The following is a 27,977-nucleotide window of genomic DNA, read 5'->3' as shown; positions in this document are numbered from 1 at the left end:
GGGAGCAGGTTTTCCTGGCGTGCATCCTGCTGGCAACCACCCTGGGCCGTGCCCACTGCCTGCGGGTTAAGGACACTGCAGAGAAATGCCTTCACGGTGGGCAGGATTCGGCCCCGTCCCTCTCCTGCCTGCACCAGACCCTGAGCCAGCCCAGCGGGATGCGACCCGCAGCCCCATCCCCTCCGCCCCGCCGGCAGCCTTGGCTCTGCGGCTTTCCTGGGAGAGCATCGGCACGGGCATGAGTCCGGCTGGGGCGGTGGGACACGGGCTGAGCAGGGGCGTATCGGCCCCGGGAACGGGGCAGCAGCCACCGCCGTTACACCACGAGGCGAGCGCGGGGATGTCAGACCCGTCTGCGCTGTAGGAAACACCCAGATTTTCATCCCGATTCATGCAGGGTGTTGGGGTACGCAAGCTGCCCCCCGCCCCGTTGCAAACTGCCCCTCAGGCTCACTACAAACCCATGCAGGCATGCTCCCGGCTGGGACGGCTTGTCGCCCTGGGCTTGCTGGACGGATCCTGCTCTGCCCTTCAGATCAGGTGCATGTAGAGAAACGGGGGGGGGGACGCCTCTCTGAACCCACTAAAAGAGCAGACCGCGCTCGGAGCCTAAAGCTACCAGGAGCGAACGGTCGAGGTCGGCGGGGGCGAAGGGTTAAGGGCAGCGGGGCAGGTCTGAGCAGAGGGGCAGCTGCCTCATCCTGCTGCCTGCGCGTAGAGGTGGGAGTTGCCATTTCGAGAGCAGCTCTGGTGTGTAGGTTGGGCAATATGGAGGGAGTAAATCTGGGGAGAAGGTTAGCAAAGCAGAGCGGGGGGGGCATCCGCACCAGGCGGGATGAATCCGCAGAGCAGCCGAGACAATGCTCTGCTTTCCCCTTCCCGATCCAGCTGTGCTGAGGTCCCTGTCCCCCCCCCTCCTGGATTTCATCACCCTCCACCTCCCCGCTGCCAGCTGGGCTTGGGCGAGGACTGTACTTCACTTCAGGCAAAAATCAGCCGGGTTAGCTCAGACTAACAATTAAAACTGTTAATGTCAACCCGGCTGATTTTTGCCTAAAGCAAGCTGCTCCTCCAGCTCGGAGACAGGCAATGCCCTCTGGCAGCGGGAAGGGCGATGAGCAGATGGGGAGGCGGGTGGTGACTGTTTTCACTCTGCGGATGGAGAAACTGAGGCACAGAGCTGCTGGGAGGAGGCCATTAAGCAAGAAGGGTATTGGGGCACGGAGAGCGGCAGAATTCAAGTCTGCCAAAGCCCTGGCCGATCCTTCCCCTGGCCAAGAGTGTCTCCTTGCAGGCTGCGAGAGGTATTGGCTTACTCCCGTGTTTTTGGAGAGCTTTTCCCTGGCCGCGTTAGCCGCATCCTACAGCGGCTCTCGCCCTTTCCTCGCTGCGCTGACCTGTCGCCCATCTGCCCTGCACCAGAATAGCAACAGAACAGGGTGAATCATTGCCACAAACAAGGTGGTGTTCACTTTGCTGGCAGGGGAGGGGAAAAAAAAAAAAAAAAAGCCATAAAAATAACACGGAAAACTGCCCCTGTGCACAAAGGAGGTTTAGGGAGTGCGCTAGCCAGCCCGTGGATTTACACAGGCTTTAAATAATATCCTTAATATGGGAAGAGCCTGATTTACTCCCTATCTCTCATGTGGTGGCAGTGGGCCAGGTCTTCCCGTGCTGTAAACTGCGGTGGCTCCAGCGAAGCCCACGGGGCAGGTCCCCGGGCGGTGGCAGCGCCCAGGCTGGCTCCGCGCAGCACCGGCCCCAAAAGGGACCCGGGCTGACCTTCCCCGGGGAAACCAGCCCAGCTAAAAAAGCCTTGGTGGAGAAACAGGCGCTTTACAACCGTGTCAGCTCCTTCTTTTCCATAGGGAACCCGATTTTCCTAAAAGTGCGTTTTTCTCGGGATTGATTTGCTGTGGCAGGACTGGACGTGACATTTGCCCTGGCACCCGCACCCCACCGCGTTCCCAACAGAGGGCAAAGGGACCGGCGTCCACCCTCTACGCGCGCCCCACACCTTCGCCAAGCCAGGGCAGGGTGCGGGGACCGATGGGACAAGCGGCCCACGTCCCCCCCCGCCGCGATGCACGCTCAGCAGGGAACTCACCAGAGCCAAGTGGTCCTCCGTCTGCCCGCGGGAGAACAGAGAGAAAACCGAGAGGCACCGTTAACTCGACAGCCCCGCCAACCCCCGCGCCGCCACGCTCGCCGGCACCGCGCCCTCACCTACCACCGGGCACGTACGGTGCGTACGGGTTACACGTGTGCCTGGCGCAGGGCTTTGCACCGCGTTGTTTGCGGGCACGGGCTTTGCACCCTGATGTTTGCATCCAGCACGGTGCAAACGGGAATTCAAACTTTCCTCCTCGGGTCTCCCTGCCGGCACAGCCCCAGCCAGCTCCCACCGCTACGGCACGGAATAGGTGCCCGCACCGCATCCGCTCCAGCGCAAAGTCCACCCTGCGACCAGTCTGCTGGCAGGGGACACGCTCCCACCCCGGTCTCCTCGCAGACCTCTGCCGGGTACTCACCAAATGGTGCATTAGCCCCTTCCCGCTCTGCGAGGTGATCACGCGTAAATCCGGCTTGCGGCTGTTGGTGGCGAGCTGCGTGCTGTGGGAGGGCGGTGGCGGGGACTTGGCCGGGATGATCTTGCCCAAGCTGCTGCCGTTGGACACGGGAAGGAGACCCGGAGAGGCTCTGGCACTCACGTAGCCATTCCCTGCAGGAAAATGGGTGACAGAGAGGAAGGAGGTGAATACACGGCGGTGGTAAACGCGTGCAGGGCGAGCGGTGCCGCAGCGGGGCTCCATGGGTGCTCCTCCCTGGGAGAGCAGCACCGCATCCCTCCAGGCTCCCCAAAACCCTCCTGCGCAGCAGGCAGGCTCATCCCCAGCCCCTGGGCAGGTACCTGCCCGCCGGCCGGCAGCACGCCGCAGCCCCGGGCAAGCTCGGCAGCCGCTCAGATGCCTGCGGCGACTGCATCCTCCCCACCGAGGCCAGGCAAAGCTGCCCCGGGCCAGGCAGCGGCAGCGGCAGGGCAGGCAGCCGGCCCCGAGCTCCCAGCGCCTGGGGCAGCCTCAACCTGCAGGAACCCACGGTTGTTACTGCAATAACAACCAATAAATATTACAGGCCTGATTTGCAGCAAGGCCTCTTTCTGCTGCTCTGGCAGGGTACTGGGGCCCTAGCAAGGGGGGATAATTGCTGTTACGTTCACTTTTAAGGTCTCTTTATGGTACCGGAGCAGCAAAAAAGGGCTGTGGCAGAGCGAGGACTCGGTTCACTGATCCCACTGCCCCTTTGAAGATCTGAGGTTCCCTCCTCCTCCTCCTCCTCCTGCTGCCCCACTTAAGGATTTTATGTGCAAAGGGGGGGGGGGGGGGGAGAAGAAAGGAAAGGAAGAAAAAAATTTAAAAAGGAAAAGATTTGATGAACATCAGGAAAGGAATAAATTGGATCAGATTACTGTTCTGATGAGGGTTTTTTTTTTTTTTATGAATAGGCCCCAAAGATAGAAAGGCGTTTAGCAATCACCAGGATTCAGCCCTCATATTCATTGCACGTTAGACCGGGAAAAATAGGTCGCTGATTGCATTATTAATCACATCTACCATTGCGCTACATCTGCATTTCAGCAGGCGGCTGGTGGCAGTGACGCCGCAGCCATGGCGCGTGCTCATCGGGGGCCGAGTGCCAGCCACTGCCTCTCCCAGAGCTGTCCCGGGGCCAGACACATCGGTGATGGGGTAAAGCGGGCACGGGGGACGGCCACGCGCCCTGGGAGCCGCGGGTCTGATCCCACCGATGCCGCCAGGGACGAGGGATGCTGCCCCACCGGGTGCCTGGGAGATGCCCGTCAGGGATGCCCGTGGTGGCCGGGCTGCTGCAGCCTGGCAGCCCCGTACTGCAACTCCTGTATCCGTGTCCCTGCCCGAGGGAGGGGACAGGCTTTCCTGTCCCCAGCGAGGTGTCCTCCCAGTTCCGAATCACCGTGAGCAGCCGTGCATAAGGCGTGTGCTTGGCGCATCAGGTCCCGGCTACCTCCACGCACCGTGGACGACATGCATTTCGCTTGCAAGGCCACTGGCTTTTATATTTATTAACAACGAAGGTGCATAAAATTCCCCAGGTGACCCGCAGTGCCGGTGGCCATGCAAAAGCCGATGGAGGCAAAGCCAAAAGAAATGTTAAATCCCTTAATATTCTCTTTCCCAACAACGTGACACAGATGCACACGGCTCTCATGGTAACTGCCACTTTGAGGTACGCTACGTGACCGTGAGCGTGGGTTGGGGTGCGGATGGGGGTGACCCCGGTGCTGGAGGGGAGCAGGTTTGGGTCCCAGCGCTGCCGCTCACCCCCAAAGGGGCTTCCGTGGCAGGGGGCCTTGGGCGCTGCCATGGTCGGAGTCCCCCCAGCCTGGCTCCGACCACCCCTGCGAGCTGCAGGGAGAAGGGCTGTGCTCCCGCTAGGATTTCGGCATAACTCTGACCCCAAAAAAGGGGTCCAAAAGCGGATCACTCCGGGCTGCCTTTGCACCACCCTGGTGTGAACTTGAGCCTGGCAGTGCCCCATGGCCTCGCAAAGCCGGGGATGGCCAGGGCACAGCATCCCCCGATGGGGCAGGGAGGGTGGGCACGGTGCTTCCCACCCGCAGAGGCACCGAGGACGTGTGTGCAGGCAGGGCGCGGGGACGCAGCCTGCATCGCTGCAGGATCGGGCCAGAGGCACCCGGCGGCTGATGACTCAGAGGCAGCAGGTGATCGCTCCGTGCTGCAGAGATTGCAAGGGAGGAGAAGGAGGAGGAGGAAGAGACGTCCCAGGTACCCAAAAACCACAAGCACGGTGCCGGAGCCAGAGCCACGCTCTCCTTCTGCAGCCGGCACGGGGAGCCCTGGGGATGGCAGGGGTCCGGGGACGGCAGGGGTGCATGGCTGGCCACGGCCGGGCTGTCCCTGCTCCTCGCACCCGTTTCCTGGAGCGGCAGCAGGAACGCGGGGAATGCTCCGGTGACGTCAATGCTGACATTCACGGGCCCTGCCAAGCTCCGCGCCGCCACGGCTGCTCCCAACAGCTGACGTGGGGGCGGCCTGGGGGGGAAAAGGGGCCGCGAAGGTGGCTGAGGGCCGCGGCACGATGGCCCCTTCCCTCTGCGAAGGAAGCTCTGCGTCGGGTGCTGCGAGGGCCCCGGGGAGACGCCAGCCCCATGAACTGCCCTGGCAGGGTTTGCTCTGGAGGCGCAGCCAGGGAGAAGTTCCCCCGGCACTGGCACGGCTGCTGCCCGGCACAGGGAAAAGGTTATTCCCGGGAGCAGCCACGGTGCAGGGGATGGCGATGGGTGGCCGCGGTGCTGCAGAACCATGTCTGGACCAGCACCATCCGCAACCCGTGGGACCTGGGCTCCAATTTGCTTTTAACTGGGGCAGCGACGAATTCCACACTCCTCCTCTGTGCTGTCAGCTGGAGCCTCACCGCAAGAAGCCCCCGAGGGGGTGACGAGCCAGGCTCTGGGTGCAAGGCTGCCTTCTCCGCTCCGCCTCGCCCGGAGATGGCCGGCATCCACCCCGCTAAACCCTGGACCGCAGCCCGCCCTGCTCCAGCCCGCAGCAGCGGTGCCGGTAGTGGCAGCTGCTTCCCAGCGGGACCCGGGGGCCGTCGCTGGCTTTTGGGTTGCTCCTACGCAAGCGCCGGCCCCAAAGCCCTCACCCCGCAGACAGCGGAGGCAGACCGTGGGGAAGGAGGTATTATTAGCGCATTTTATAGCTGGGGAGCTAAGCCACAAGGTCTGAGCCTCGTTAGCACTGAGGCTCTCACAGTGGAAAGGGACCTTAATGAGCCTTTTTCCTTGCAGTAAAGTTCCTTTATAGGGCCCAAGCGCAACGAGGAATCAGGTGTTAAGTGACTCACCCGAGGTCAGGGGAGTTGCAGCGCGGGGAGCTAAACCCAGAGCTGCCCAAACCGTGGTCCTCAGCGGCCATCTCAGTTGGCCCCTTGATTTGCAGCTCTCCCAAAAAGACCCCGGGGAGATGCTGGCCCCCAGCACACGCAGCCCCTCCTGCCTCGGTCCCCAGGGTCTCCGCTGAAACCAGCAGCCCCCAGCAAGGCGCAGGCCTGGAGCTCCACGTGCCAAACCCCCCCGCTGCCAACAGCAGCAAAATCTTTCCTAGTGCTTCTCCATCGACCGATGGCGCTGAACAGCGAAGCAAAATCCTCTGTTACACAGGGGGAAACCAAGGCAAGGAGCGGCCAACGGAGCCAAGGGCGCGGGTCCCGGCACCCACACTGCTTGCCGAAAGGCAACGGCTCCTCACTTACCCACGGGGCTCGGGCAGGCTCCGTTCGTGTTGTTCAGGTCTCCCCCGAGCATCGCCCCTGCAAAGCAATTGGAAACACGGGGTCACCGTTCGCTCGGGAACAGGGTGAGCATCCCTCCTTTTGCGGAGGAGGAAGAGGGGGAGCATGAGGGAGGAAGGCAGAGGAAAACGAGCGGTGTTGCCTTCCCGGGGAGAAAGTCCTGGGCAAAATGAGCAGCATTCCTGGTGATCAGGTTGGGAAACATTATCCAGGCAGATCCGTTTCCTTTGGGTACGAGCCAGGCAGCACAGGAGCCCGCTCCAAAGGAGGCGGCTTGGAAAACACTGCAGCTATTTTATTCCAAGCCCCGCTTTGGGGGACACGGGGCCGGTGCTGCCGGGGAAGAGAGCCCCAGCAGCAAGACGTGAAACACTATCTCCCCTGTAATGTTCGCACCGAATGGAAACCATCCCCGCACGCTGCCAGGGCGCTGCTACAATTCGGCCTCCCACGGTCCCAACGCTTGGAAAGCGCCGCCGCTCCCCGTCGTGCCGGGAAAAAACGTACCAGAGGCCTTTTTATCCCCAATAAACTGAACGTTTTGCCTCGCCTGCAAGAAGATTTTATTTTTTTTCTGCCTTGTTATTGAGTTATTTCTGAAAGCCACCTATTCACAGCCTGGGGCTGCCTGGTCATGCCGCGGGCAGTGATTTCGGCCAACAGCCGGCATGGAGTCTCCGGAGCTGCGACCGCAGTCATCCCGGAGCCCTGGGCAGGGGAACGAGGAGCCTCCGATCCCAAACCCCACCTCTAACCACCGCCCAACCCTTCTCACCCCAGATGGGGAAATCTGAGACAGAAACCTTTTTTCCAGCCCCCGGCTCTCGGGTCTGGGCTTGTAGCGAGCCCCTGAAAGCGGGAGGACTGCTGGAGGGCTGAGCCGCTGCCGTGCAGGGAAGCGTGTGTGCTCCCCACATGGGAGCACGATCGGGGATGGCGGTGGTCCCAAAAATATTTTACAGCTTGAAAAAGGGCAAGGTGACCCCCAAAACGTGGCAGTGTGGCACTGCGGCTCCTCCCTTCAAGGGATGGGGATGCAAAGTCCCGGAGGAGGGACCCCACCAGGATTTGGGGGCTGTGCCCTGCTGCGGGACCCCACCCGCACCCCAGACCCCGTGCTGCCGAAGCGGGCTCACCCCCTTGGGTGAGTGATGCAGACCCTGTCCCCAGCACCGTAAACCCCCTTGGCCGCCCTTCTCCCACGCTGCCCCCGAGCAGACGGCATCAGCCAGAGCCGAGATACCGATCCAACGCTCTGCTGTGCATTTGCTTCGGAAACAACGCCGCAGCGCTCCGCTCTCAGCTCGAGTGCGTTGCTAAAAAAATTTAAAAATTGAAGGAAAAAAAAAGTTCTTCTAACATGCAAGGGCCTGGCTCCTATAAACAGGATTTCTTCCGTGTCCCAGGCAGTGAGTGAATGAGACGCAGATGGCCGGACTTGGAACACCTCTATGCTCGCAACCGCGAAATTATCCCCCTTCAAACGAACGGCGAGGGAGCGAGATGGAAACGGCGAGCCTCCAGCGGATTCTGCGTTACAATGAAGCCTCTTTTATTTTTTTTCGGCAGAGGGGCCTGCGAGAGGGCAGGGGAGATCCCTGCAGCCAGAGCTACGGCTGTCCGTGCCCGAGGAGGGCTCTGCTGCCCAGCCTGGAGTGAGACGTTGCTCTTTGGGACCAGTCCTAGAGCAGAACGGCCCCTCTCTCCCTGAGGTCTGGGGGCCTCGTCCTGGTCCCCGAGCGCTTCGAGCCATCCCCGAGGCCGTGCGGAGAGAGCAGTGAGCAAACGAGCTGGCTTCGAAGCACGGCTCCTATTGCATCCCAGCCCAGGCACCTCTTTCCGCTCGCTCTGACCCAGCCACCCGACCTGCTTCGGGAGGCACCTCCCAGCCCTTCTCCCACCCACCCTTCTCCAGCCCCTTCGCAAAGTCCCCCCTGAGCTCTCACAGCCCCGGGGGCCACAGCCAAGTGCCCACCGCCCAGATGTCCGGGCGGTCACAGTCATCGGCTCTGCCATTTGCAGCCCGTGTGATTTTTACAGACCATCTGTGACAACCAAAATAGCAGGCAGGGGCTTTCTGCACGCTATTATTATTTATGATCGCACTGCGGGAGAGCCGGGCTGTGGTCACACGTCATCGTCGTCCCCCCCCGCCGCTGCAGGGGACACGGGTGACGAGCTCCTCTCCCCCAACCTGCCCTCCACCACCCATCGCTGGTCCCTGCTGGAAATGACTGCTCCATCCGATCTGTCAGCAGATCCGCATGAGTAATCGCTCAGCGACCAACTGCAACCAGCACAGCCCGACTCAGAAAAGCCCTTTTTAGGCAGCAGTCCCGTGTCACCGGAGTGCCACCGGTGAGCGGGATGCCGGCAGCCACCCCCAAGCCTGGGAACGGCGCCGGGTGACTCATCTCCTTGCGCTGCCCAGCCTCGAAACAGATCTCTGCGGGGATCCGGCTCTCGAAAAGACCTTGGTAAAGCGGGGAGGGTCACCCCCAATTTGAGGCCAAGGCACAAAATGGGGGCATCAACCTCTGGCAGGAGGGCAGGAACCCGTCCAGGTTCCCAGCACCCACGGGCAACAACCCTTCCCGGCTGCTCCTGCCACCCACGGACGCAGGGACGTGTCCTGCCCCCGGGATGCCCCGTGCTTGGTGCTGCACACCCAGCAAGGCTCTCGGAGGGAGGATGAGGAGTAGGGAGTGAGAAGGGTCACGGCATCGCTCACCTGCGCTGGCCGGCCTCTGCGGCAGCCCCGGGGACACGGTGTTTCTCTGCAGCGCTGGCTGCTGCGGCGAGAGGAGCCGGGGGTCCGTCAGCGAGGAGGTCACCAGGGACTGGGTCACCAGCGAGCTGCCCGGGTTGCTGAACTGCAGCGTGTTTTGGTTGGTCACCGGCACCGTCACGGGCATGGCGAAGTTCGGAGCGGGCACTGCGGACTGAAGAGAGAGCAGGGGATAAAGGGGAGCAGGCGCCGGCGGGCAAGGAGCAGGGGTGAAGTTCCTCGCTTTGCAGGCTCTGAGCCAGAGCGGGCCTGATCCTGCATCACAGCAGCAGCAACACCCCGCTGCTGAAAAAGGGGGGACAGTCCGGGGCCCCCCAAGTCCCCATTTCACTGCTGACCTGCACTGCTGTGCTTGCACCCTGCCCATGCTGGCATCTCAAAGGGATGCACCGGAGCCCAGACCCCAGCAGGGAAGACCGGGAAGAGCAATCAGCCGTCCGCTCGGACACATCAAAGCTTGGCAACCAAAGTTGCTTTGGTCTCATTTTCAGGCCCTATTTATTTACCCCCAGTGTTTTCAGGGCAGCCCGCGGAGAGGTGGCTGGAAACACCCCAAAGCATCAAGGCGGGCAGCAGCACGGTGGTCCGTCCCGAGCGGCCGAGCTCAGTGCTGCCCTTCATCCCACCGCGGAGGCCAAGCAGCCCGCAGGGATTTTACCCGGCCGTTCCTCATCCGGTGGGACGGGAAGAGCCCTCCCAAAGAGCCGGCCACGGATCGCCAGTTTGGGCTGGCACCGCTGCCGGTGGCCGAGCATCTGGGGAAGGCTGGTTTTGCTCCGCACAGCCCCTGGGGCAGACTGGGATCCATCCCAGCACCTCCGGGAGCTGCTGGGAAGGAGGAGGAGCTGTCCCCAGGGAAGCAGGAGCATCGCTAAAGCCCTATCCTTGGCCGCAGGTCGAGGACCAGCTTCACCTACCAGCGTCCCCGCTGGAGCCAGACTCGCCGTGATTATCCTACCCGTCTGTCTTATGTCACTGATTTGCTCTTCGTTAACAGGAGCAGGCACCTGCTTAGAGGCTTTAGCAGGGGCTTTGCTAAAGTCCCACTTTAATTTGTTCGGGGCTGGAGAGGCAGAGCAGCCCAGCGCCGGACGGGACCGTCGCGGGGCCGGAGCTGGGACCCCCGCAGGCTGCACCGGCAAGGGCAGAGGGAGCTGAGCATCCCCCCATCGCAGCTGGGTGGGGGCTGCTGCCCTGCGGCCCCCTCCCCTCCAGAAATCTGTTCCTAGATGGGTGATTTTCTTTTGGGGTAGAGGGGAGGACGGGAGGAAGGAGTGGGACGGTGCTCACCCACGCCTCGCTGCTGGAAACCCTCCCCACCAGCCTCTCAAGGGCATCCCGTCCTTCAGAGAGATCCCGTGGCTGCAGCCAAGCTCAGAGGACGGCGGCTCTGAGCCTGCGCTGCGGCACCGCTCCGAGGGCTGCCAGCCCGCCGTTCAAAGGGACCGGGCTCGGTGTTTCCCAGACCTTTACACACTGCTGGGGAGAGAGCTGTAACGCAGAGCCCTCCCTCCGCTCGGCCCCGGGAGCTTATTCTGCACAGCAGAAAACCGGGAGGGAGAAGGTTTCTTGGGCGCTGCACAAACTCCGAAGCAGCATTGTGTAATAAATCACTGCAAACGCATCTGCGCGCGTGCACGTTCCCGGGAAAGGAAAGGAAAAGATAACCCCCGTGCATCACATCTTAAGCAACACCGTGATAAAGCCAGGAGGTTGATACCCCAACCGGAGAGCAGAGTTTTGCTTTTAATCCATATCTATCCCATTGCACCTTCAAACAAGCATCAGGCTGACGCTGCCCCGGCGTGCAGCGAGATGCACGGCCAGGCCACCAGCTACGTGGTCCCAGGTCCCCCCCACCCCAGGGAGGACACAACTAGGGAAGGCGGCTCGCACATCAGTCCAAAATCTGGGGGAGAAGATGCACACATCAGCCAAACCTCAACAATTCCTGTTTTCATTAAAAGCGATTACAAACACCAAACGCAGAAGCCACGCCGAGGCCTCTCTTTAGCGAACAAGGCTGTTGTTAAGCTTCCCCGGCCGCCGAGTCTGGTTAGTTCTCGTCACACACAAAACCAACCCAGCTGGTTAAAAATGAAAAGCATCTTCTTCACCCGCACACGCTCCACCTGCATCACTCAGTCCCTTGCTGCACAGGGAGGTTTAGTGGAGGAGCCCGATGCTACGCCCTGACTATATGAAGCGCCCAGCACCTGAATGCCACCAGCCGAAATGACTTTAGGGCACGGACTGTTCCTTTACGGCACGTCTGGATGCTGCCTCCGGCGACAGAAGCCTGCTTGGAGCCCTCCCTTTGCAGCAGAAAAATACAGATGCTAAGCAGTCCCTGCTTTCCGAGGTTGTTTTGCACCAAGGATAAAGCCCTGCTGGCTTTTTGACTTATTTTGCATCAGCGGCAGGGCTTGGGCCGGGCACCGGAGGGGTGCGCATCCAGCCGGGGCCGTACCCCCACCCCACGGGAGCCCTGGCAGGGTGCAAACCTGCTCCCCGCTAGTGAAACCAGGGAGAAACCTCCGGGAGGCCGAGGCAGAGCCAAGCCTGACAGGAGCTAATCCTGCACTTACACCCACCCGGGAGGGCTGGGCTTGCTGTCACAGCAGAGCTGCGAGCAACCGCCTGCACCCCGTTTTGCTTCACACCCCCCCCCAGCTCTCCCAGGGCTCGGAGCAGCCACCTCCCCCCCCCTTCCCCGAAGTGCAGGGGATGGAGATACAGATTTTGGGGTCCTTGGGAGGCTCCCGGAGCGACGCAGCGTTCACCTGCTGAGTCAGCAAAATAAAGAGCCGTGGATTTCACAAGACCCAATGCTCAAGAAAAGCCAGAATTTTAACTTGTGGGGGCTTGCAAAGCGCAGAAGGACAGATTCTTTTTTTTTTGGGGGGTGTAATTTTTGCAGTGCTGCATCCAGCCCTTGAAAACGAGCCTCCTCTCTGCTCCTGGCAGCATTAATTATGGCTGCAGCGACTCGGGGCTAATCCCTCTGAAGAAGCCTTGCCTGCATCAATAGCCTCTGCTCCCTTGAACTAACAACTAATTTGAAACGTGTCCCCCTCCTCCTCCCGTCTCCTGACACAAATCCCTTTCAGCGCTGTCCTGATGCCACCCCGGTGACGGCTCCAGGATCACAGGCTAAAACCTCCCTGGATTTCTGCCACGGCCACCAGCTGCCCCGAGGGCTCGGTGGATTTGGGGGGAATTAAGGCGGAATAGCCCAAACCAGGCTGAGTCTTGCAGGGACGTGAGGGGCCGGCACCCGCTGCCAGCTCGCACGAACGCTAGGGTCTTAACCTCGGCAAGAAGCCCTTTTTGGGGGGAAAAGGGGCAAAAAAGGAGGCCCCAATCCAGTAGTTGCAGCAAAGGAGGGGAGGACAGCAATATCCCCCTGCGCTGCCCAGCCGGAGCCAAGGCGGCTCAGGAACGCCGGAACTACCGGGAACGGTTTTCCCAAGGGTTGTTCCTGCTTCTCCAGGTGGGAAACAGGAGGGACCCTCCGGGCCCCTCGTGCATCTCACCCGTCAGACTCGGGGTGCATTCGGGGCTGCGGGGGGCTGCGCGCATCGGCTCCCAAGGCACAGCACGGCTCCGAAGCAAAGCCATGCAAAGTCGTGTGTCCGTCCCCCCCCCGTCACCTGGAGGCAGCCGGGGAGGGGCAAGGGGGGGCTGCAGACCACCAGCTACTCACTGCGAGCCGGTAACTCTGCATCATTTTATCAAACTCCTCATCAATCTTTTTATATTTCTCCTCCGTCTGTGGGGTCAACGCAAACACTTCATCCCCTTCCGGGCTCTCGCACTCCCTGTGCTTCTTGTTCAGCGCCTGTTACGTTTGGGGAGGGGGACACGGGGGGGGGGGGTGTCGGGGAGGGATCGGGGGACGAGGTTGGAGGGAAATCGAACAGAAGAAAAACAAAACAAAAAAGAACATATAATGAAGGTTTTCCGGCCAAGGGGCAGGTACTTACACCGTATCGCTTGAACAGGATATCCAGATCCTCGCTGCCTTTACGGTATTTATCCTCCATCAAGGGGCTCTGGTCTATCGAGTCATCGCCGTCGGGCTCCGGGCTGTCACAGCCGTTAAAACCTTTCTTTCTTAACGTCTGAAAACACAATCGGGACAGTTTGAGATCTGGGAGTGGGGATGGGGAACACGGGCAGCTGAGATGGGCAGGTCCCCCCCGAAACATCCCCCGGCCCATAAAGACGAGGACTCGCCCTTGCACAAATCAACAGATTCACCCCGAGATGTCGTCGACCTCAACGGGGTTAAAGAGTCAGGATCAGGCCCTCGGGTTTTGACGCCGGGGTGTCTCTAATTAAGGAATTACAACGTGGGGATGGATGGAGAGAAACTTCTTTGCTTTCAAAGGATCTGCTTATGCCGGAGCTGAATTTGGCCCCGTACCAGCTCAGACGAATTCGTCACCTACAATTACTACAATGACAAGGAGGGGAAATAAACCTTAATGATATCTGCTCTCCTGCTAAAAATAGGGAAAACCTTCTTACAAATAGGAAAATAAAAACCAAAATAATAAGCAAAAAGCGGCTTGCCCCGGCAAAAACAGGTGGGTGGCATTTACCGAATGCAAAGGTTGCACAACAGCAAGAGCATCGCGCGAGAGGGCACGCGGCACGGCGACAGCCCGCGGGCGCCGGAGACGGCGAGCCTTGTTGGGGGGTGACACAGGGGGTGACGGTGACAGCGCCCGGGCAGCAAACCCCGCACCAAGACCAGGCTGCGTGAGCAGCGAAGGTCCCGGGCGCTGCTGCAGAGAGTTAACGACGCGACATCTCCTCCTTCGTTAACAGGAGCCCGGTAATCACTCGTTTGGGCTACGAGCAGGGGAGAGCGAAAACCCCAAAAGTTCCTCTTTCGTGCTCAGTAGCCAACTTGCAGATTGCGTTCCACATGCACATTTAATCATTTTATTTTCAAAATACCAAAAGCAATTAGGCGTTATTATGGAACCATCACTTGCCAATTTATTTTTTTTAGAAGTCAAAGCTACAGAATTTCCTGGAAGTCTTGATCTCTTTTCATGCCAAATTCAGCAGGGGGAGAAAAAAAAAACCAAAAAACCCGCCTTGACAATTCTCCTCTGTCTTCCTAAACAGTAATAAACATCTCTATTTTGAGGCCAAAACGTATCCTGGAGTCGCTCTTCATCTACCTGTGAGCTCCGGGAAACAAGGAGCTCGTAGGGGAATTTTTGCCGGAATGGATAAAAACCGGCGACGTCTCCAGAAGAGCTGGAAACACCGCGGGCAGGTTTTGCTCGGCATCGGTACGGCACCCCGCGCCGCGCCGCTCTGCCTCTTCCCGCGGGTCTTGCTTGGTGGACGCTTGCACCGGGCGGCAAGAGTCAAGCAACAGGCACCAAACCCATCCCCCAGCCTGTTTTCCATCCAGCTGAAGCTTTTCACAATATTTTCAATTAAAATTACTCCCTCACGGTCGTAATTTTAACATTCGTTACTTAGATTTCATCTGCAGAAGGGAAAAGTCCACATCTACATCCAGCTCCACCAGCAAAGGATCGGGCTCACTCTGGACCACGGCGGCATCTGAGGCCCTGTTTGGTGTTACCAATAATTCCTGCTACCTAATAATTATTCCCTAATTACCTAATAATAATTCCTGGTACCCCTAATTCATGTTATTTATTGTCTCTTTATAGAGAAGGGGAGTGGGAATCCGAGTCATTGGCACAAAAAGGAGATTCCCAGGGCTTTTTCTGCAGGTTCCCGAGGATTTTTCCCTATTATTTTTCTATTTTTGTATGTGTCCTTGTTTGTTTTTAGAATGGGACAAAAAAAGGAACGGGTGCTGCCGGTGGGGAAGGAATGGCTTTGCCTTTTTTTTTTTTTTTTAACAGATTTTTTTTTTCCCCGAAACCTTTTGTTTCACCGATGCGGCCGAAAGCCGGAAAGTTGAGCTCTTCTTTTTAAAAAAAAAAAAAAAAAAAAAGTTTTTTCCTCCTTCTCTTTCTCTTTCAGAAGCAAAATGGAACAAGTTGTTCCATGAGCAGTGGAAGGGATGAGGCCGGGTTTCCTCCGGACGCGTGCGAAGGGTGCCGGCTGGGGAGACTCTCCGGTGTCTAATAGGGGGCTGTGCCCACCTCGCAGCGGTTCTCTTTGCCGGGACGGTAACTGGATCCCTCGCCTCTGCCCTCCCAACCCTGCTCGGGAAACGCGAAGGTAATCCCTCGCATCCCTGGAAGCTCTTCTCCTCTGCCAAAGGCTGCCAGCGGGTTCAGGAGACGGGGGGTCGGACGAGCAGCCTCCATCCCCCGGGACCCTCGACGAAGGGAACCTCACAACTGAATTCTCAAGAGGTTTCAGCCGAGGAACAACATCCTCCTCCTCACTAAAATCTGCGGCAATGAAGCAGCCCAGGAGGTTTTAAGCAGCTTCCAGCTCCCCCGGCTCTGCCCCATATTTACCGCCCAGAGAAAGCGCAGGGGAGAGCAACGGGCAGACGCCGCCGGCCGTGGCATTTTGCCATTTCTAAGTCCGCGTGAAATCATCCCGGGGCTTGTTCCCGCAACGACTCGATCGAGGAAAGCGGAGCAACGGGGTGAACGCAGCTCTGTTCACCCGGCCCCAGACAACCCCCTCCAAGCCGCTCATAGCATCGCCCCTCTCTGCGTTTCCCAAGGTCTTTCTCCTCTGTGGGTCTAATATATTTGGTGTCTAATATAGCTTCAACTCAGCAGGCGTTGCCTTGGTCTCTTCCCTCTCCCCGGCCACTAATTTCATAAAATTAGTCGTAACTTAATTGTCTTTGAGACCCACACCTCCCTGCCGAGCTCGGTTCGCAGCATCCCGAGCTGTGAGGGGCGGCCGCGGTGCCACTGTCCCTCATCCCGTAGGACACCCAGCAGGAAGCATCGAGCCGGTTGCGCACGGGGAGAAAAATCCTTCCCGGGAGCTACAGGCAGCTGCCTGCAGCGTGGGGTTGGATTATAACCCTTGCCACAGCGCGGGGCTGCCGGAGCTGCGGGCAGGGAAGGGAAGAAGGGGACGGGGACAGGCTCCAGAGCTGGCACAGCAGAGGACGGGGACGATCTGCAGCGCGGCAGGATGGGAAGCACCGGCGGCGGTGGGTGACCGGGGCCCGAGTCGCAGCGGGACATGAGCCAAAGCAACGCGGCTCGCAGCAATCTGCTGCTCAAAAAGAGGTTTGGGACAACAAAACGCCATTTCCAGCCATACGAGCGTCGGCTGCTGTTTTTTTCATTTGTTTGACCAAAAAAAAAAAAAAAAAGTGTGTCCCACATTTTCTGCTTTTTGACAAGATGATGTAAAAGGAAAACAATCCTGCTGGGGTGAGAATCAAACCCAAAGATTCCCATTTTCAGGATTCCTGCAAGGTCTTTTCGAAAAGAGCTTGCCTTCTTGTTCCTCCTCATTCACTTTTCCAGGGGAAAACCAGAAGATGCAAAGAGGCGTGAAACTTTTTTGTCACTGGGTTGCATCCAGTGCAACGTGACTATTTTTCATATAAAGTAGATTTTAAGTCAATTCCTTGACAGCAGAAAATTTTCAAAGGAGAAAACCAGGGTGAGAACTTCACATGGCAAAAAAAAAAACAACCCCTGATCATCGACCCGTCTCCCTGCCGTCCCCAGGTCCCCCCACTCTAGCGGGAGTCCCCCCACGGCAGGACCCGCTGCCGGCCCCGCTCTTCCAGGCAATGCCCCCGCTCCCGTGACCCTAGCTCCTACGGGAGCAGATTTCCAACCCCGAAGAGGGTGAGAGAGCAGCAGGAAATGCAGAACATGTGAGAGGAAACGATGCCCGACCAGGATGTGGTTGACTTCCCTTAGAGGAGGGAGACTCAACCACCCCAGGCTTTGGGGAAGTCTGGACGAGGATGAGGATGAAGACGCGGCACCAGCACTTCGCCGCCTCCCCAGCATGCTGCAAAACGCCCGATTTTACGCACCCTGGGGAACGACAACCCCAGGAAGGAGAATTAGGGAAAAATCAGCCCCCCCGCCCAGGACATTCAGTCAAGGAAAGGAAAGAAATTGCTGTGTGACTTTAACTGGCTCTGGAGCATCCCCGTGCCCGGCTAGCTCTGCTCTCGTCCAAGTCCCTTATCAGAAACTGGCACGTCAGGCGGGCTGCGAGGAAACGAGAAGCGACAGCGAGGAGCAAAGCCGGCGTGATCCCAGCCCGGGCGCGCACGTGGCACCCAGCGTGCCTGTCTGGGGGCCTCAGCTGTCCCCCGCCTGATTAAGGAAACCCCCCTCTCTGCATTAAGAGAGATTTTCTCAGACTTAAAAGCTTGCAACGGCCAGGACTTTGCCGGCCACGGAGGGAGCCGCAGGCGTTGCGTGGTTGAATCCCACTCCCGACAGCCGCTGCCGATTCCCGGCACGGCTGAAAGACGGAGGTGCCCCCACGGGGGATGGTCCCCAAAAGGGAGCTGGGGGTGTTGAACCCCTCTTGAAGCGGGGCTGGGTACGCTCATCCCGGAGCAGCTCTGCCTCTCGCTAAATATCCAAGGGGATGGATAAACCCCGCAAGGGCATCCCCGTGTAGCATGTGATGGGGTGCCCCAGGGCCCCCCGCAGACTGTACCTCCCCAGGACCAAAAAAAAATATATATAAAGGGGGTGGTCCTCATGTTTACTGTGGTTTTAAAACATAATTTGCACAGACCAACTTGTACCGCCCGGAGTTGGTGGTACCAGCGCCTTTGGCCCCAGGAGCCCCCCAGCCCAGCCGGGAGAGGAGATCCTGGCTTGGCCAAGCCTCCGGAGCCACCGCCTCCACCAAGAAAATGCAATCAAGAGGCTTCTGCCTCGATTCACCCAGGTCCCAGTTGCTCCTCATCCTTTCTGAGATGCTGCCAGAGTAATTCAGGGTTGCATCCCTCCGGTAGAAAGGGGCCACAGGCGTTACAGGGAAGGCAGACGCGTGCAGCGGCCCCTTAAAATCCACTTAAAATCATATTTGGTAGCAAATTCACAGCCTGTGCCTTCACGGCTCTAGAAATGCTTGATGCTGGGGAAGCTTCGAGGATGCGAAGATACTCCTGGAGGAGTCAAGTTCAACTGGGAGCCACCAAGAAACATGAGAGAAACGGGGTCTGTGCGCGGTGGGGACAAAGCTGGGCCGGTGGGACTTGACCTGGGCTTAGGAGAAGGCTTAGGGGGGAGATGGAAATCAGCGCCAGGAGCAGGAACGGTCTCCCAGGGAGGGGGATGTGGGAGAGGAAACAGTAAAAATCTTTGAGCAGCCCTAACCCTGCTCTGCGATGAGACGAGGATGCTCCAGCGGCCTCAAAACCCGCCCGCACCCCAGCGGGTTTCGCTCCGAGGCGGCTCTGCCGGCAAGACGTGCCGAGCCCAGCGCGTTTGGGCTCTTTTTCTTGCCATCCACCAATATCCTTCCGCTCCCGATGTTCCTCTCCTCGGCTTTGGATGCAGATCCAGCTTTTCATGTGGTGCAAACACAGTATTTCTCTGGGTGCCAAGGACTGCGTGTAACTTGTCGGCTTGGGAGTGTTTGCATCTTGGACCATAAGGGAACAGAGAACGCTGCCCAAAATGTTTACGGTATTTTTAGGCCAAGACAAATCTGTTCGACGCTGCGAGCGCCGCAGTCTGAGCATCCCGGAAAGGCTGGGTGAGGCTGCGCTGACTAGCACGGCGGGGAACCGCGCCTGCGAAACCCCGGCATTTTCACGGTGGACAGGCACTACCTGGCTCCAACGGGCCCAAAAGGACATTTTTGAACCATTTCTAAGGCCCATACGCAACCGTGCACTGGCAGAACAGTCGCCAAACCCCGGCGAGGGCAGGCAGGTGCTGCCGGTCGCTCGGCCATGGCTTAACCCAATTCTGCTGCGGTGGGACGTCGGTGGGAACTGGGTGGACAACGAGGTGAAAACCGCAAGTCCAAACCTCTCAAAAAGACACGTTCCACGGAGGAAAAAGAAAAGGAAAAAAAAAAGCAAGATTTAGGAGGTAGGTTGTTTTTTTTCTCCTTCTCCTTCATGAACTCAAAGCCCAGGCGCGCTGCCCAAGACGCACCAAAGGGATTCAAGGGCAGAAGCGGCACAGCCCGAGCGGCGGGAGAAGCCGATTCCTCCAGCAGCGCTTTGAAGCGGCGAAGCTTCGTGCCGCACGAGGTCCGATCCGCCCAGGGCCCTCCGCGGGGCCGTGTCGCTCCACTCAATCACTAACGGCTCTGCGGGTGTTCATTTATGCCCGCCTGTAATGTCAATAATTACCCAGCCGAGCCCTTCACCCGCCTGCGTTTGCCCAGGTATAAAGGCAGCTGCCCGCACGCTGAAAAGCGACAGCCGAGGTGCTGCCGGGGGAGAGGATGTGACCGACGGCCGAAAAGTCACTGGCACCCTCCTGCAAGCCAAATGCCTCGTGCTCAAGCCCGGCGATGCTCTGCCGGCACCAGGGACGAGGACAAAGCGGTGGGGAGGGCCAGCGCAGGGTCACCGACAGCAAACGGTGGCCGAGCACCTCCTGCGATGCCGGCAGGCTGGAGGAGGAGCACGACACGGAGTCAGCAAGGTTTGGACATGGTGCCCTCGGCGGTGCTGAGGTTGGTCAGACTGGACTTGCCATCCTTGGAGACCCGCAAAACGCAGCCGGACAAGCCCTGAGCAACCCCACCTAGCCGTGAGGTCGGCCATGCTTTGAGCAGGGGTTGCACCAGAGGCACCCAAAGGTTCCCCCCAACCTGAATTAATCTGCGATTCAGCCACTAGCGCCCTCCTACAATCCCACCGTGCGTGTCTGAACCAACGGACAGGGGCAATGTCACCAGCTGCACCAAGGCACCCCAGTGCAGCAGCCCCGGGAGGTGCCTCCAAAACCATCCCGTGGTTTGCCTGGACCACGGGGAAGTCCCACAAAGCAAACGTGCACCTCAATTTTAAGGCAGTGGATCAACACGTAACTCGAGACAGCTTCAAACACTACCACCCAGAACTGAGTATTTTTGTAGGCTGGACCAAAAAGATGCAAAATCAGGCTAGCACCGAGTGTCGGAGATCTGCTCGCTCCCATCCCCACCCTGCACCGACCTCCTGCATCCGACTGCGGTGCCAGACCCGGCCCTGGCTCCACAACGGTAAAGCCGGGGAGACGACGGGCAGCCTCACCTCGATGATGTCCGCGTTGGTCCGGCTCTCGTGGGGCTCATTGTACTCGGTGTACTTGAGCAGCACCTTGTCCATGTCGGTGCTGGCATACTGGAACAGCTTGTTGGAGTGGTTGAAGATGATCAGGGCGATCTCGCAGTCGCACAGGACGCTCAGCTCGTAGGCTTTCTTCATCAAGCCAAACTTGCGCTTGGTGAAGGTCACCTGCAAGCAAGGAGAACCGTGGTCAGAAGCCGTGCCCATGCTGCCACAGACCCGACACCTCCCGGAGAAAACTGGGATGAGCACTGGAGGAAGAGCAAAAGGAAGGGGAGGGCAGAGGGAATCTTCTGTCCTCAGTTTCCCCAACTGGACAACCACCCCAAGCTGTCCTCTCTCACTTCCCTCCTCCAACCGGTTCATATCGCTGCTTCTTTTGGGATCCTCCAAAGGCAGACACTTCACAAGCACAAAGATGATTATCAGTGTTGGAAATCACATATTGCCAAATCAAGAGAAAATAAATTTCAGCAAAATCCCCAGCAGAGCTACCATCTGTCCGGGGGCTGCGGGTTGTTGGTGTTTTGTTTTTTGGTTTTTTTTTTAAGTTGAATATTCAAGCAGTGGAGATCTCGCCCTCGCTCGCTTCAGTAGCGCTGCGAGCACCCAACCCTGGGAGCCGCAGAGCCGGGGGGCTTGGCCGCCCCGAAGCAGGTCAGGGTGCTGCCCCACACCACCCACCCCATCCCTGACCCACTCTCCTGCTTCCCAGCACCCACTCCTCTTGGGAGGCTGTGCTTCCCCAAAGGCACCCCGAGCCCCCCCGCACCGGGTGCCCGGCCGGCTGCTGCCTCCCTCTTGCCGTCCCCATAACCTTGTTGAGGCATTTTTCCACATCGCCTGCTCACCCGGGGTCACCGCGCTCGTGACTGCGGCCCCTGTCCTCCCAACCTGCCCTGCCTTGAAATGAGCTGTCATTAGAGCTGTCAGCTAACGAGGCATCTTTTGCAGGACTGATCCTTGCAAGCTGGCTGGGGGATGGGGAAGGAGCTGGGAGCGGGCTCCAAAACCCGCTCCAGACGCCGGGCAGACGTTGGGCTGCGTTTCCCAACCCACGCTCGGCTCTCGCCGCGATGCTCCTAACAGGACCCAGCTGGTGGGGAGGGAGCTGGTTCGGGGCTCTCCACCCCGGCTGCGGCACAGCCAGCCACTGAAGGTCCCTCACACTCTGGCAACGAACGGCACGCTGCCGGGGAAAGGCAGGATGCTTGGCCAATGCCCTCGTAGCAAATAAAAAAAGAAAAGGAAAATAAAAGGCAGAGGGGCCACTGCTTTGCTTTAAGCATTGCTCTCGGGGGCGAAGCAGCAGCCCGGGGAAGGGCTGGAGATGAGCTGAGATGCTCTTGGGTGCCGAGAGCTGCTCCCTCACCGCGCGCATGCACGGGAGGGCTCGAACCCACTTAGGGCCTCCGCCACGGCATCGATTTTGCAGCTGAACAGCTTTAATTTGCAGCGTTGAGGGAGGAGAGGGAACGAGGCTGTTGCCTTCGCTCAACTCGAGTTAGCGGCGTTACAGTCACGGTCCAAAGAGCTTAACCTGGAGCTTCCCCGTCCGCACCGGCAGTGACGAGCACTGCCGCCGCGATGCCACCGGCAGCACCCAGCACGCACCCACCGGGGTCCTGCACCCAAGGGCCGAGCACCCCTGGAGACGGAGCCGCATCCCTCCGTGCAGCGGGAGGGCAGAGCAGGGGCAGCCCTGGGCACGCACGGCGCGGGGAGCTGCCCGCCCCTCCCCGCCATCTTCCAGAGATGATTAAGCAGTAACGAGATTCGGCTCTAATCGCCTCATCCCCTGGAAAGTGCAGGGCTGGCACCCCGCGCCGCCGCTCCCCGCCACGTGCGCCCGCTCGCACCGCGGTTGGGCTGCGAGCGCCAGCGCTCACGTTGCCAGTGTCTGCCCCAGCTCCGGCGCGCTGTCACGTCAATTAAATTATTTGAGGGCCAGCGCCGGTGTCATTGGCAATTCCCCCTCCCTGGTGGCATCCCGGACCTCCCGGCCACCCAAAATCGCTGCTGCCGGGCGCTGGTCCTCGCTGCTCCCAGGACAGAGACCGAGCCGGCAGCGCCACACCGCAGCCACTGCCGCACCGTATGACTTCAGGTGGGACCCAGCTGCGGTTTTGCTCCCGCAGCCCACGGCAGGACAGGCACTAAAACCAACCCGGGGTTCCCCAGCGCCGTGCCAGCAGCATTTCTGGTCTCCTGTCCCTGCTAGAGACCGGCTGCTCCGCCGCAGCTCCGGCAGCAGCCGCAGCCCGGTATGGTGTGCCTCGCTGTCCCCCACCGCGACGGCCCCGCTGCTCTGACTCACGCTCGAAGCAGCCCGAGGAGCCCTCGAGAGGAAAACACACGGCGTCTCCGCCAAGACAGAGGGAACAGCCGAGGGTGGTTGTTTCTGCAGCCGCCGGTGCCACCTCACCAAAAACCACCTTGCCGGGCACCACGAGCCCAGTTGGCCACCAGGATCGGAGGCAACGGGGTGAGGCCAAGGCGCGCGGGGGCAGCTCTTGGCCTTGAAGGCTAGAAACAAGCGCGGCTGGGGTATCGCCCTTGAGCAACGAAGGAGAGCGTGGGGTTACCTGCCCCAAATCAACCAACAACCTGAGCAGAGTCAAGCAGAAGCCAAAGCACCAAATCATCCCTCTACGGGTGAGGGGATATTCCCTCTGCAGACAGGGACAGGGCGGAGGAGCATCCCTCTGTCTCGGCACCCCTGCTTCTTGCAGAGAAAAGCAAAGATCTGCCATTTAGCCAGCCCCGTCGCACAAAAGCATCAGCTAACACCGCCCTGGGCATCTACCCCTGACCCGGGACAGAAACCCCAAACCTTCCCCTACCACCGCGCACGAGCCTCATCTAGAAGAATTAACCTTATAAGTCTAAGAGGGTAATCAAATCTCATGCTTCAGGGCATAAGCCGATCACCAAAGGGGTCAGGAAGGAATTACTGCCCCACACTAGCAGGGGATTTTTGCCTTTCCCCTGATGCAGACCATATTGGCCGTTGCCAGAGTCAGCAGGCTGGCCCTGAAGGACTGATGGTCTGATCTGTTATGGCAAATCCTCTCCAGTAATTCCTCTAATGACATTAGTGACTCTTACTTGCTCTCCTCCCCTGGTTTTGGTTTCTGCTGTAATTCTGGTCTCCTCCGTGTGGGCTCGTGGTCCATGCACCCATGGGAGGCGAGACCCGGGGCGTGAGCAGGGGCGGACTCGCTGATGCTGTAGGTTGGGTGCGAGACGCACGGGAAGAGCTTCACCTCGCAGCGAAGGCTTTGGAGAGCCCCCGTTCAACCTTAACTCCTCCTGAGGTTCACAATGCCTCGGCGGCCCCAAATCCCCGTTACCGATGAACTCCAGCGGCAACGCGGGTGTCGAGAGCGGCTCTGCCTCCACCTCCTTGCACGACCACCGGTGAATCCCTCCTTGTCCAGCGCATCCACGTGCTATTCCCATTCCCCATCCCTCTCTCTCCCGGCACACGCAGGTGCCGTGGGAGCCATCCAGGCGCCGGCACACACCGAGGAACGTGCGTACTCGCCTGCCACGGCTGGAGCTGCAAGACCTACATTTCCAGCAGCAGCATCGCGGCATGAAACCCCATGCATAATTCAGCAGCACCGGGCTGCTCAGCTCCTGGGGTGCGGCACGGGAAAGCCGAGCCGTGCCCCCGGCACCACGCTTTGGGGGGGGGGGCTGCCGTGAAGACGGGGATGGGCTGAGGATGCTCCCAGAGCCTGGGTTTAAGCCGGCTTAGCCGACAGCCCGCAGCCACGGCGGCCACGCGTGGACGCTTCTCATCTCTGATCTGCAACAAGAGCAGGAGAGGAAGGGACGGGGAATGAGATGAAGCAAGATGGGACATTTCTGAGCCCAGAGACCGGATCCTGGCATTGCACATATGTAGTGCAAAGCAGGAGGGTTATCACCCTCTTTACAGAGGTGAGAGATGCCCCCACTGCGGTGGATGGAGCAAATCAGCGACCCACTGCCGTTCCTCACAAAGTGTCCTCTCTTCTTGGTGTGTCCTTGTTTCCCAAAGAAAAGGAGCAGCAAAAAATAATCGATTGCAAAGCCCGCGCTGATGACCACTTAAACAGCTGCTGCTTCGCTGACACCCGACTTAAACAGGGCCGGGTTTTTGGAAAAGCAAAGCGATACGTGCCGTGCTGACACGGGGAGCGATGCACCCGTGCTGGGTTTTGGAAGAACCGGCCCGGCCGGGGACGTAGCTGCCGTCAAGGGAAAAACCAACGTCCCCCAGCCCCGGGAGCTGGGCTTTGGGGACAACACCTGACACCCGAGACGTGCTAAAACCACGGCACCCGGCCGTGCTGAGCAACTCCCGCTGCTAAATCCCACCTGGGCTTGGCTTGGCCGGGGAGACTTCGGCAAGGGGCTGCATCTCCAGCCCCCCTCGGTCAAGCCCTGCACCAAGGAGCAGCTCAACGCCCCCCAGAAAAGCCTCCCACCACCTTGGCTTCTGCCTTTGGCAGCGAAACGCTTCTTTCCTTTCCTGAAGGCTTATACAACAGGGCTAGGCTGTGCCATCAACCTCCAGCATTACCAAATATTTTCCGTTCATTTGAACTTCTAATGGGGCTCCAATAGCTGCAAATCCCTCTCTCCCCTATGCAACGCTCGGCAGCGCTGCCCCATAAAATACACTCCAGCTTCTTTAATAACCCCTAACGCCCCATTTCCTGCTAATTATGGAAATAAACAGTGCCATGAGCAACTGGGACATTATCAAACAACATTTTATGCCCATCCCCCAGCCACCAAATAAAGCTGTAATGAAGAAAACCTGCAATTTTCTATTGTTTTGCTCTGGAGCAATAAACCGGTTCATCCAATTCTGTTATTTGCCACTTTTTAAGCATTAGGAATATAGACACATACTTTTTTTTTTTCTGGCATAAAAGCGGTAGGAAAGAAGCGTGGCAAGCCACGCTGGGCTGGACTAAAGGCAGAGGCTTGGATTTGCTGAGCCAAACTCAAGGGCCACGGGAAGCCACGGAGCAAAGGGACCTGCCTGAAAGTCTTGTGGTTACGGGGAAATACATCGACGGAGCCGTCCCAGAGCAAACCTGGTCCGGCAAAGCGCTGCCGCTCAGCCGGTCCGACTCAAGGAACACGTAAATTAGGGAAAAATCTGGTGGTTTGGGTTTTTTTTCCTCTTGAGATACGCGCGTGTATTTCTACACACATGCACATGCGTGCGTGTCTAGGGCTTGGCTTCAACCCAGCACAAGGAAAAAAAGCCCTGGACCCATGTAAGTTTTCAATTGAAAAAAAAAAAAAAAAAAAAAAGAATAATTTAGGTTGTTTGCGTTCAGAAAAATGGATACTTGTTGTGGCTGTTCTTTATTGGAAAAACCTCACGGAAAATGTCAACTGAAATATATTTTCTGCACGACAAAAAAAAAAAAAAAAAAAAAAAGAAAAGGAACTAACTGGAGAAGATACTTTCTTCTGGAAAAGCGCTTAGATGGAAACGGCGCGAGGAGCTCCAAGACGAGGAGCAACGCCTGGGTGGGGGCCGCGGCTCCTCGCCACGGCAAAACGGGGCCGTTTGCCTGGTTCTGGGTATCCGCCTGAATCCGGCCCCGGTGCTGAGTTTCACCCATCTGCTTAGTTTATGGCTTGGGAAAAAAAAGCACCGGTTGGCCCAAAATGGGATGGAAATGGGTCATTTTGAAGCAGAACCCTTAAAATACCCGACAGGAGGAGAGCGGGCGAGGAGGGAGCGGAGAAAGGAAGGGAAAGCACCGACCTGCCGATTGCGCTCGTCCGTGATCCGCTGGATCTGGATCTTTTTTCTCCCCATCTTCTCCGGAAATCCTCACCGCACCCGGGACGCCTTGGGTTCAGGGGAGGGGAAAAGTAACCCCGTTTTAAAACGCTTTCATTAAAGAGCGTGGGGGGCTTTTTTTTTTTTTCGGATGAAAAACGAACCAAAAAAAAAAAGCCAAACCAAAAAAAAAAAAAAAAAAAAAAAAAGAGTTTTGCGTCGCTCCTTTGCTCAGTTCATGGTATCCTCCTGTGTGGCTGGATCCAGCGGGGCTGAGCCGTCAGCAGCTGCTCAGAGCCCTGTGCAAGGAGAGAGAGAGGAGTGAGACCGTCCGTCCCGTCCGTCCCGTCCGTCCCCAAACCCCATCCAGGATCCGGCACCCTCCCGGCATCCTCCCCACCGCCGGCACGGCTTCTGCCCCCAGCCCAGGGGAGGTCTCTGCTCCATCCTCCCGCTCAGCTCTGGGGCCAGGAGGGTTGCAGAGGGATTTATCCAACCTGATCTCGAAAAACCCCAAGGATGGAGCCCAAAAACGCCCGCGCTGCAGGACACGTGTGGGCTGGGCACGGCGATGCTCGTCGAGGAGGAGGAGACGGCAGCAACGAGCCCGTGAATCATTATTCCTCCGTGACACTCCAGACTTTTCTTTTTTTTCTCTTAATAAAGTCATAAGCAGTCGAGTGGCTGGTGATTAGCTTGGGCAATTTAAATCTGTCTCCAATTTCTGCATTAATCTTCAATTTGGAATTTTAAAATGTCTTTATTTGATTACTTTAAAAAAACCCTAGAATCGGGCACAGAAACCTAATTCTTATGGGCGAGGGGAAGAAGGACTCCAAAGGAAGCCGAGGCAGCCCGGGCTTCGCCGGGGCTCAACAACAGCCGGATGCCGTTGCCATCGGTCTGGGGGTGTGCGGATCGACCAGGGGTATCTGCCGTTCCCCACCTCTCTCCCCAAAGGGGCGAGTGCCGCAGGTCCCGGGGCACCCGCACGGCTCCTTGCTCAGCCTCGCTCCGTGACCCCGCACCGGACCACCACCGTCCTCCGGGCACCCGCGTCCCCGACGCTGGAGGCTGTATCTGGGTGTGCCAGGGCACCTACCGACACAGCCCCCCCCCCCGCCCCATTTCACCCCATTTTTTCAGCATGCGCTGCATTGCAGCAAGGGCGATAAAGGGGGAAAGCTGCCCAGTTCATTTTTCCACAGGTATGTTTTTCTCTTGGGTCTCTCTCTGAGTGGATAAGAGCAGTGATAACATTGCATTTAAGGCGAGGGTGCCCCGTGCCAAGACCCGGGCAGAGGGAAAAGCCGGTCCTAAAATAGCTTCCTATCTGCCTCGACTTGGCAGCCCCCAGCCCTCAGTCTTGATACAAAAAGCACGAAAAATAGCGCTTTTTCTCCCCTCCCACCATCCCAAATTCACCCGCAGCATCCGCAGCCAGCGCCGACCGAGCTCCTCTCCCACCCCAGAGCATGGAGCCCCCCCAGACCCCACTGAAGCCCCCCAGCAAATCTTGGCCCCATCCTTTGCCTCCTCATCAGACCACGCTCCGACAACAAACAAGCCCTGACGGTCTCACTCCCACGTTTGTTTGTCGGGGTTCATTGAGTCGTGTGAGTCACTTAATCTTTTTCTCTGCTTTTTTTTTGGGGGGGGTAAAATTATTCATTGCGCATCGTGCTCTGTGGTTTCAGTGCTGATTCAAGCAGCTGAGAGGGGAATGGGGAGACTTTTCCCCCCCTCCGACACCCACAATTTGCTCTCCGGGGAAGACAAGCAATGTGGAGCCCAGGAAAGGCCGTTGGCAGGAGACTGGAGAGATGAAGGGC

At 58.6% G+C, this 27,977-nt stretch overlaps 1 protein-coding gene across 9 annotated transcripts in view; it reads right to left on the bottom strand.

The window, feature by feature from the left end:
- MEF2D (myocyte enhancer factor 2D) overlaps positions 1-27,977 on the bottom strand; it is a 78,130-nt gene that overhangs the window by 6,948 nt on the left and 43,205 nt on the right. For 7 of the 9 annotated variants that reach the window (XM_072846821.1, XM_072846827.1, XM_072846825.1 and 4 more), the window contains 7 exons: positions 26,128-26,444; positions 20,310-20,513; positions 13,132-13,269; positions 9,089-9,299; positions 6,319-6,375; positions 2,532-2,722; positions 2,108-2,128 (listed from right to left, as the gene is read on the bottom strand). In XM_072846821.1, the coding sequence (XP_072702922.1) occupies positions 2,108-2,128; positions 2,532-2,722; positions 6,319-6,375; positions 9,089-9,299; positions 13,132-13,269; positions 20,310-20,513; positions 26,128-26,181 (876 nt within the window). In that variant the 5' untranslated portion in view covers positions 26,182-26,444. The remainder of the gene's footprint in view (positions 1-2,107; positions 2,129-2,531; positions 2,723-6,318; positions 6,376-9,088; positions 9,300-13,131; positions 13,270-20,309; positions 20,514-26,127; positions 26,445-27,977) is intronic. The other 2 variants (XM_072846829.1, XM_072846830.1) reach the window with 1 other exon arrangement.

The sequence above is a fragment of the Ciconia boyciana genome, chromosome 26, assembly GCF_034638445.1.
Source record: "Ciconia boyciana chromosome 26, ASM3463844v1, whole genome shotgun sequence".
Classification (NCBI taxonomy): domain Eukaryota; kingdom Metazoa; phylum Chordata; class Aves; order Ciconiiformes; family Ciconiidae; genus Ciconia; species Ciconia boyciana.
The sequence above is the reverse complement of the archived record's forward strand: the minus strand, read 5'-3'. Positions and strand labels throughout refer to the sequence as shown.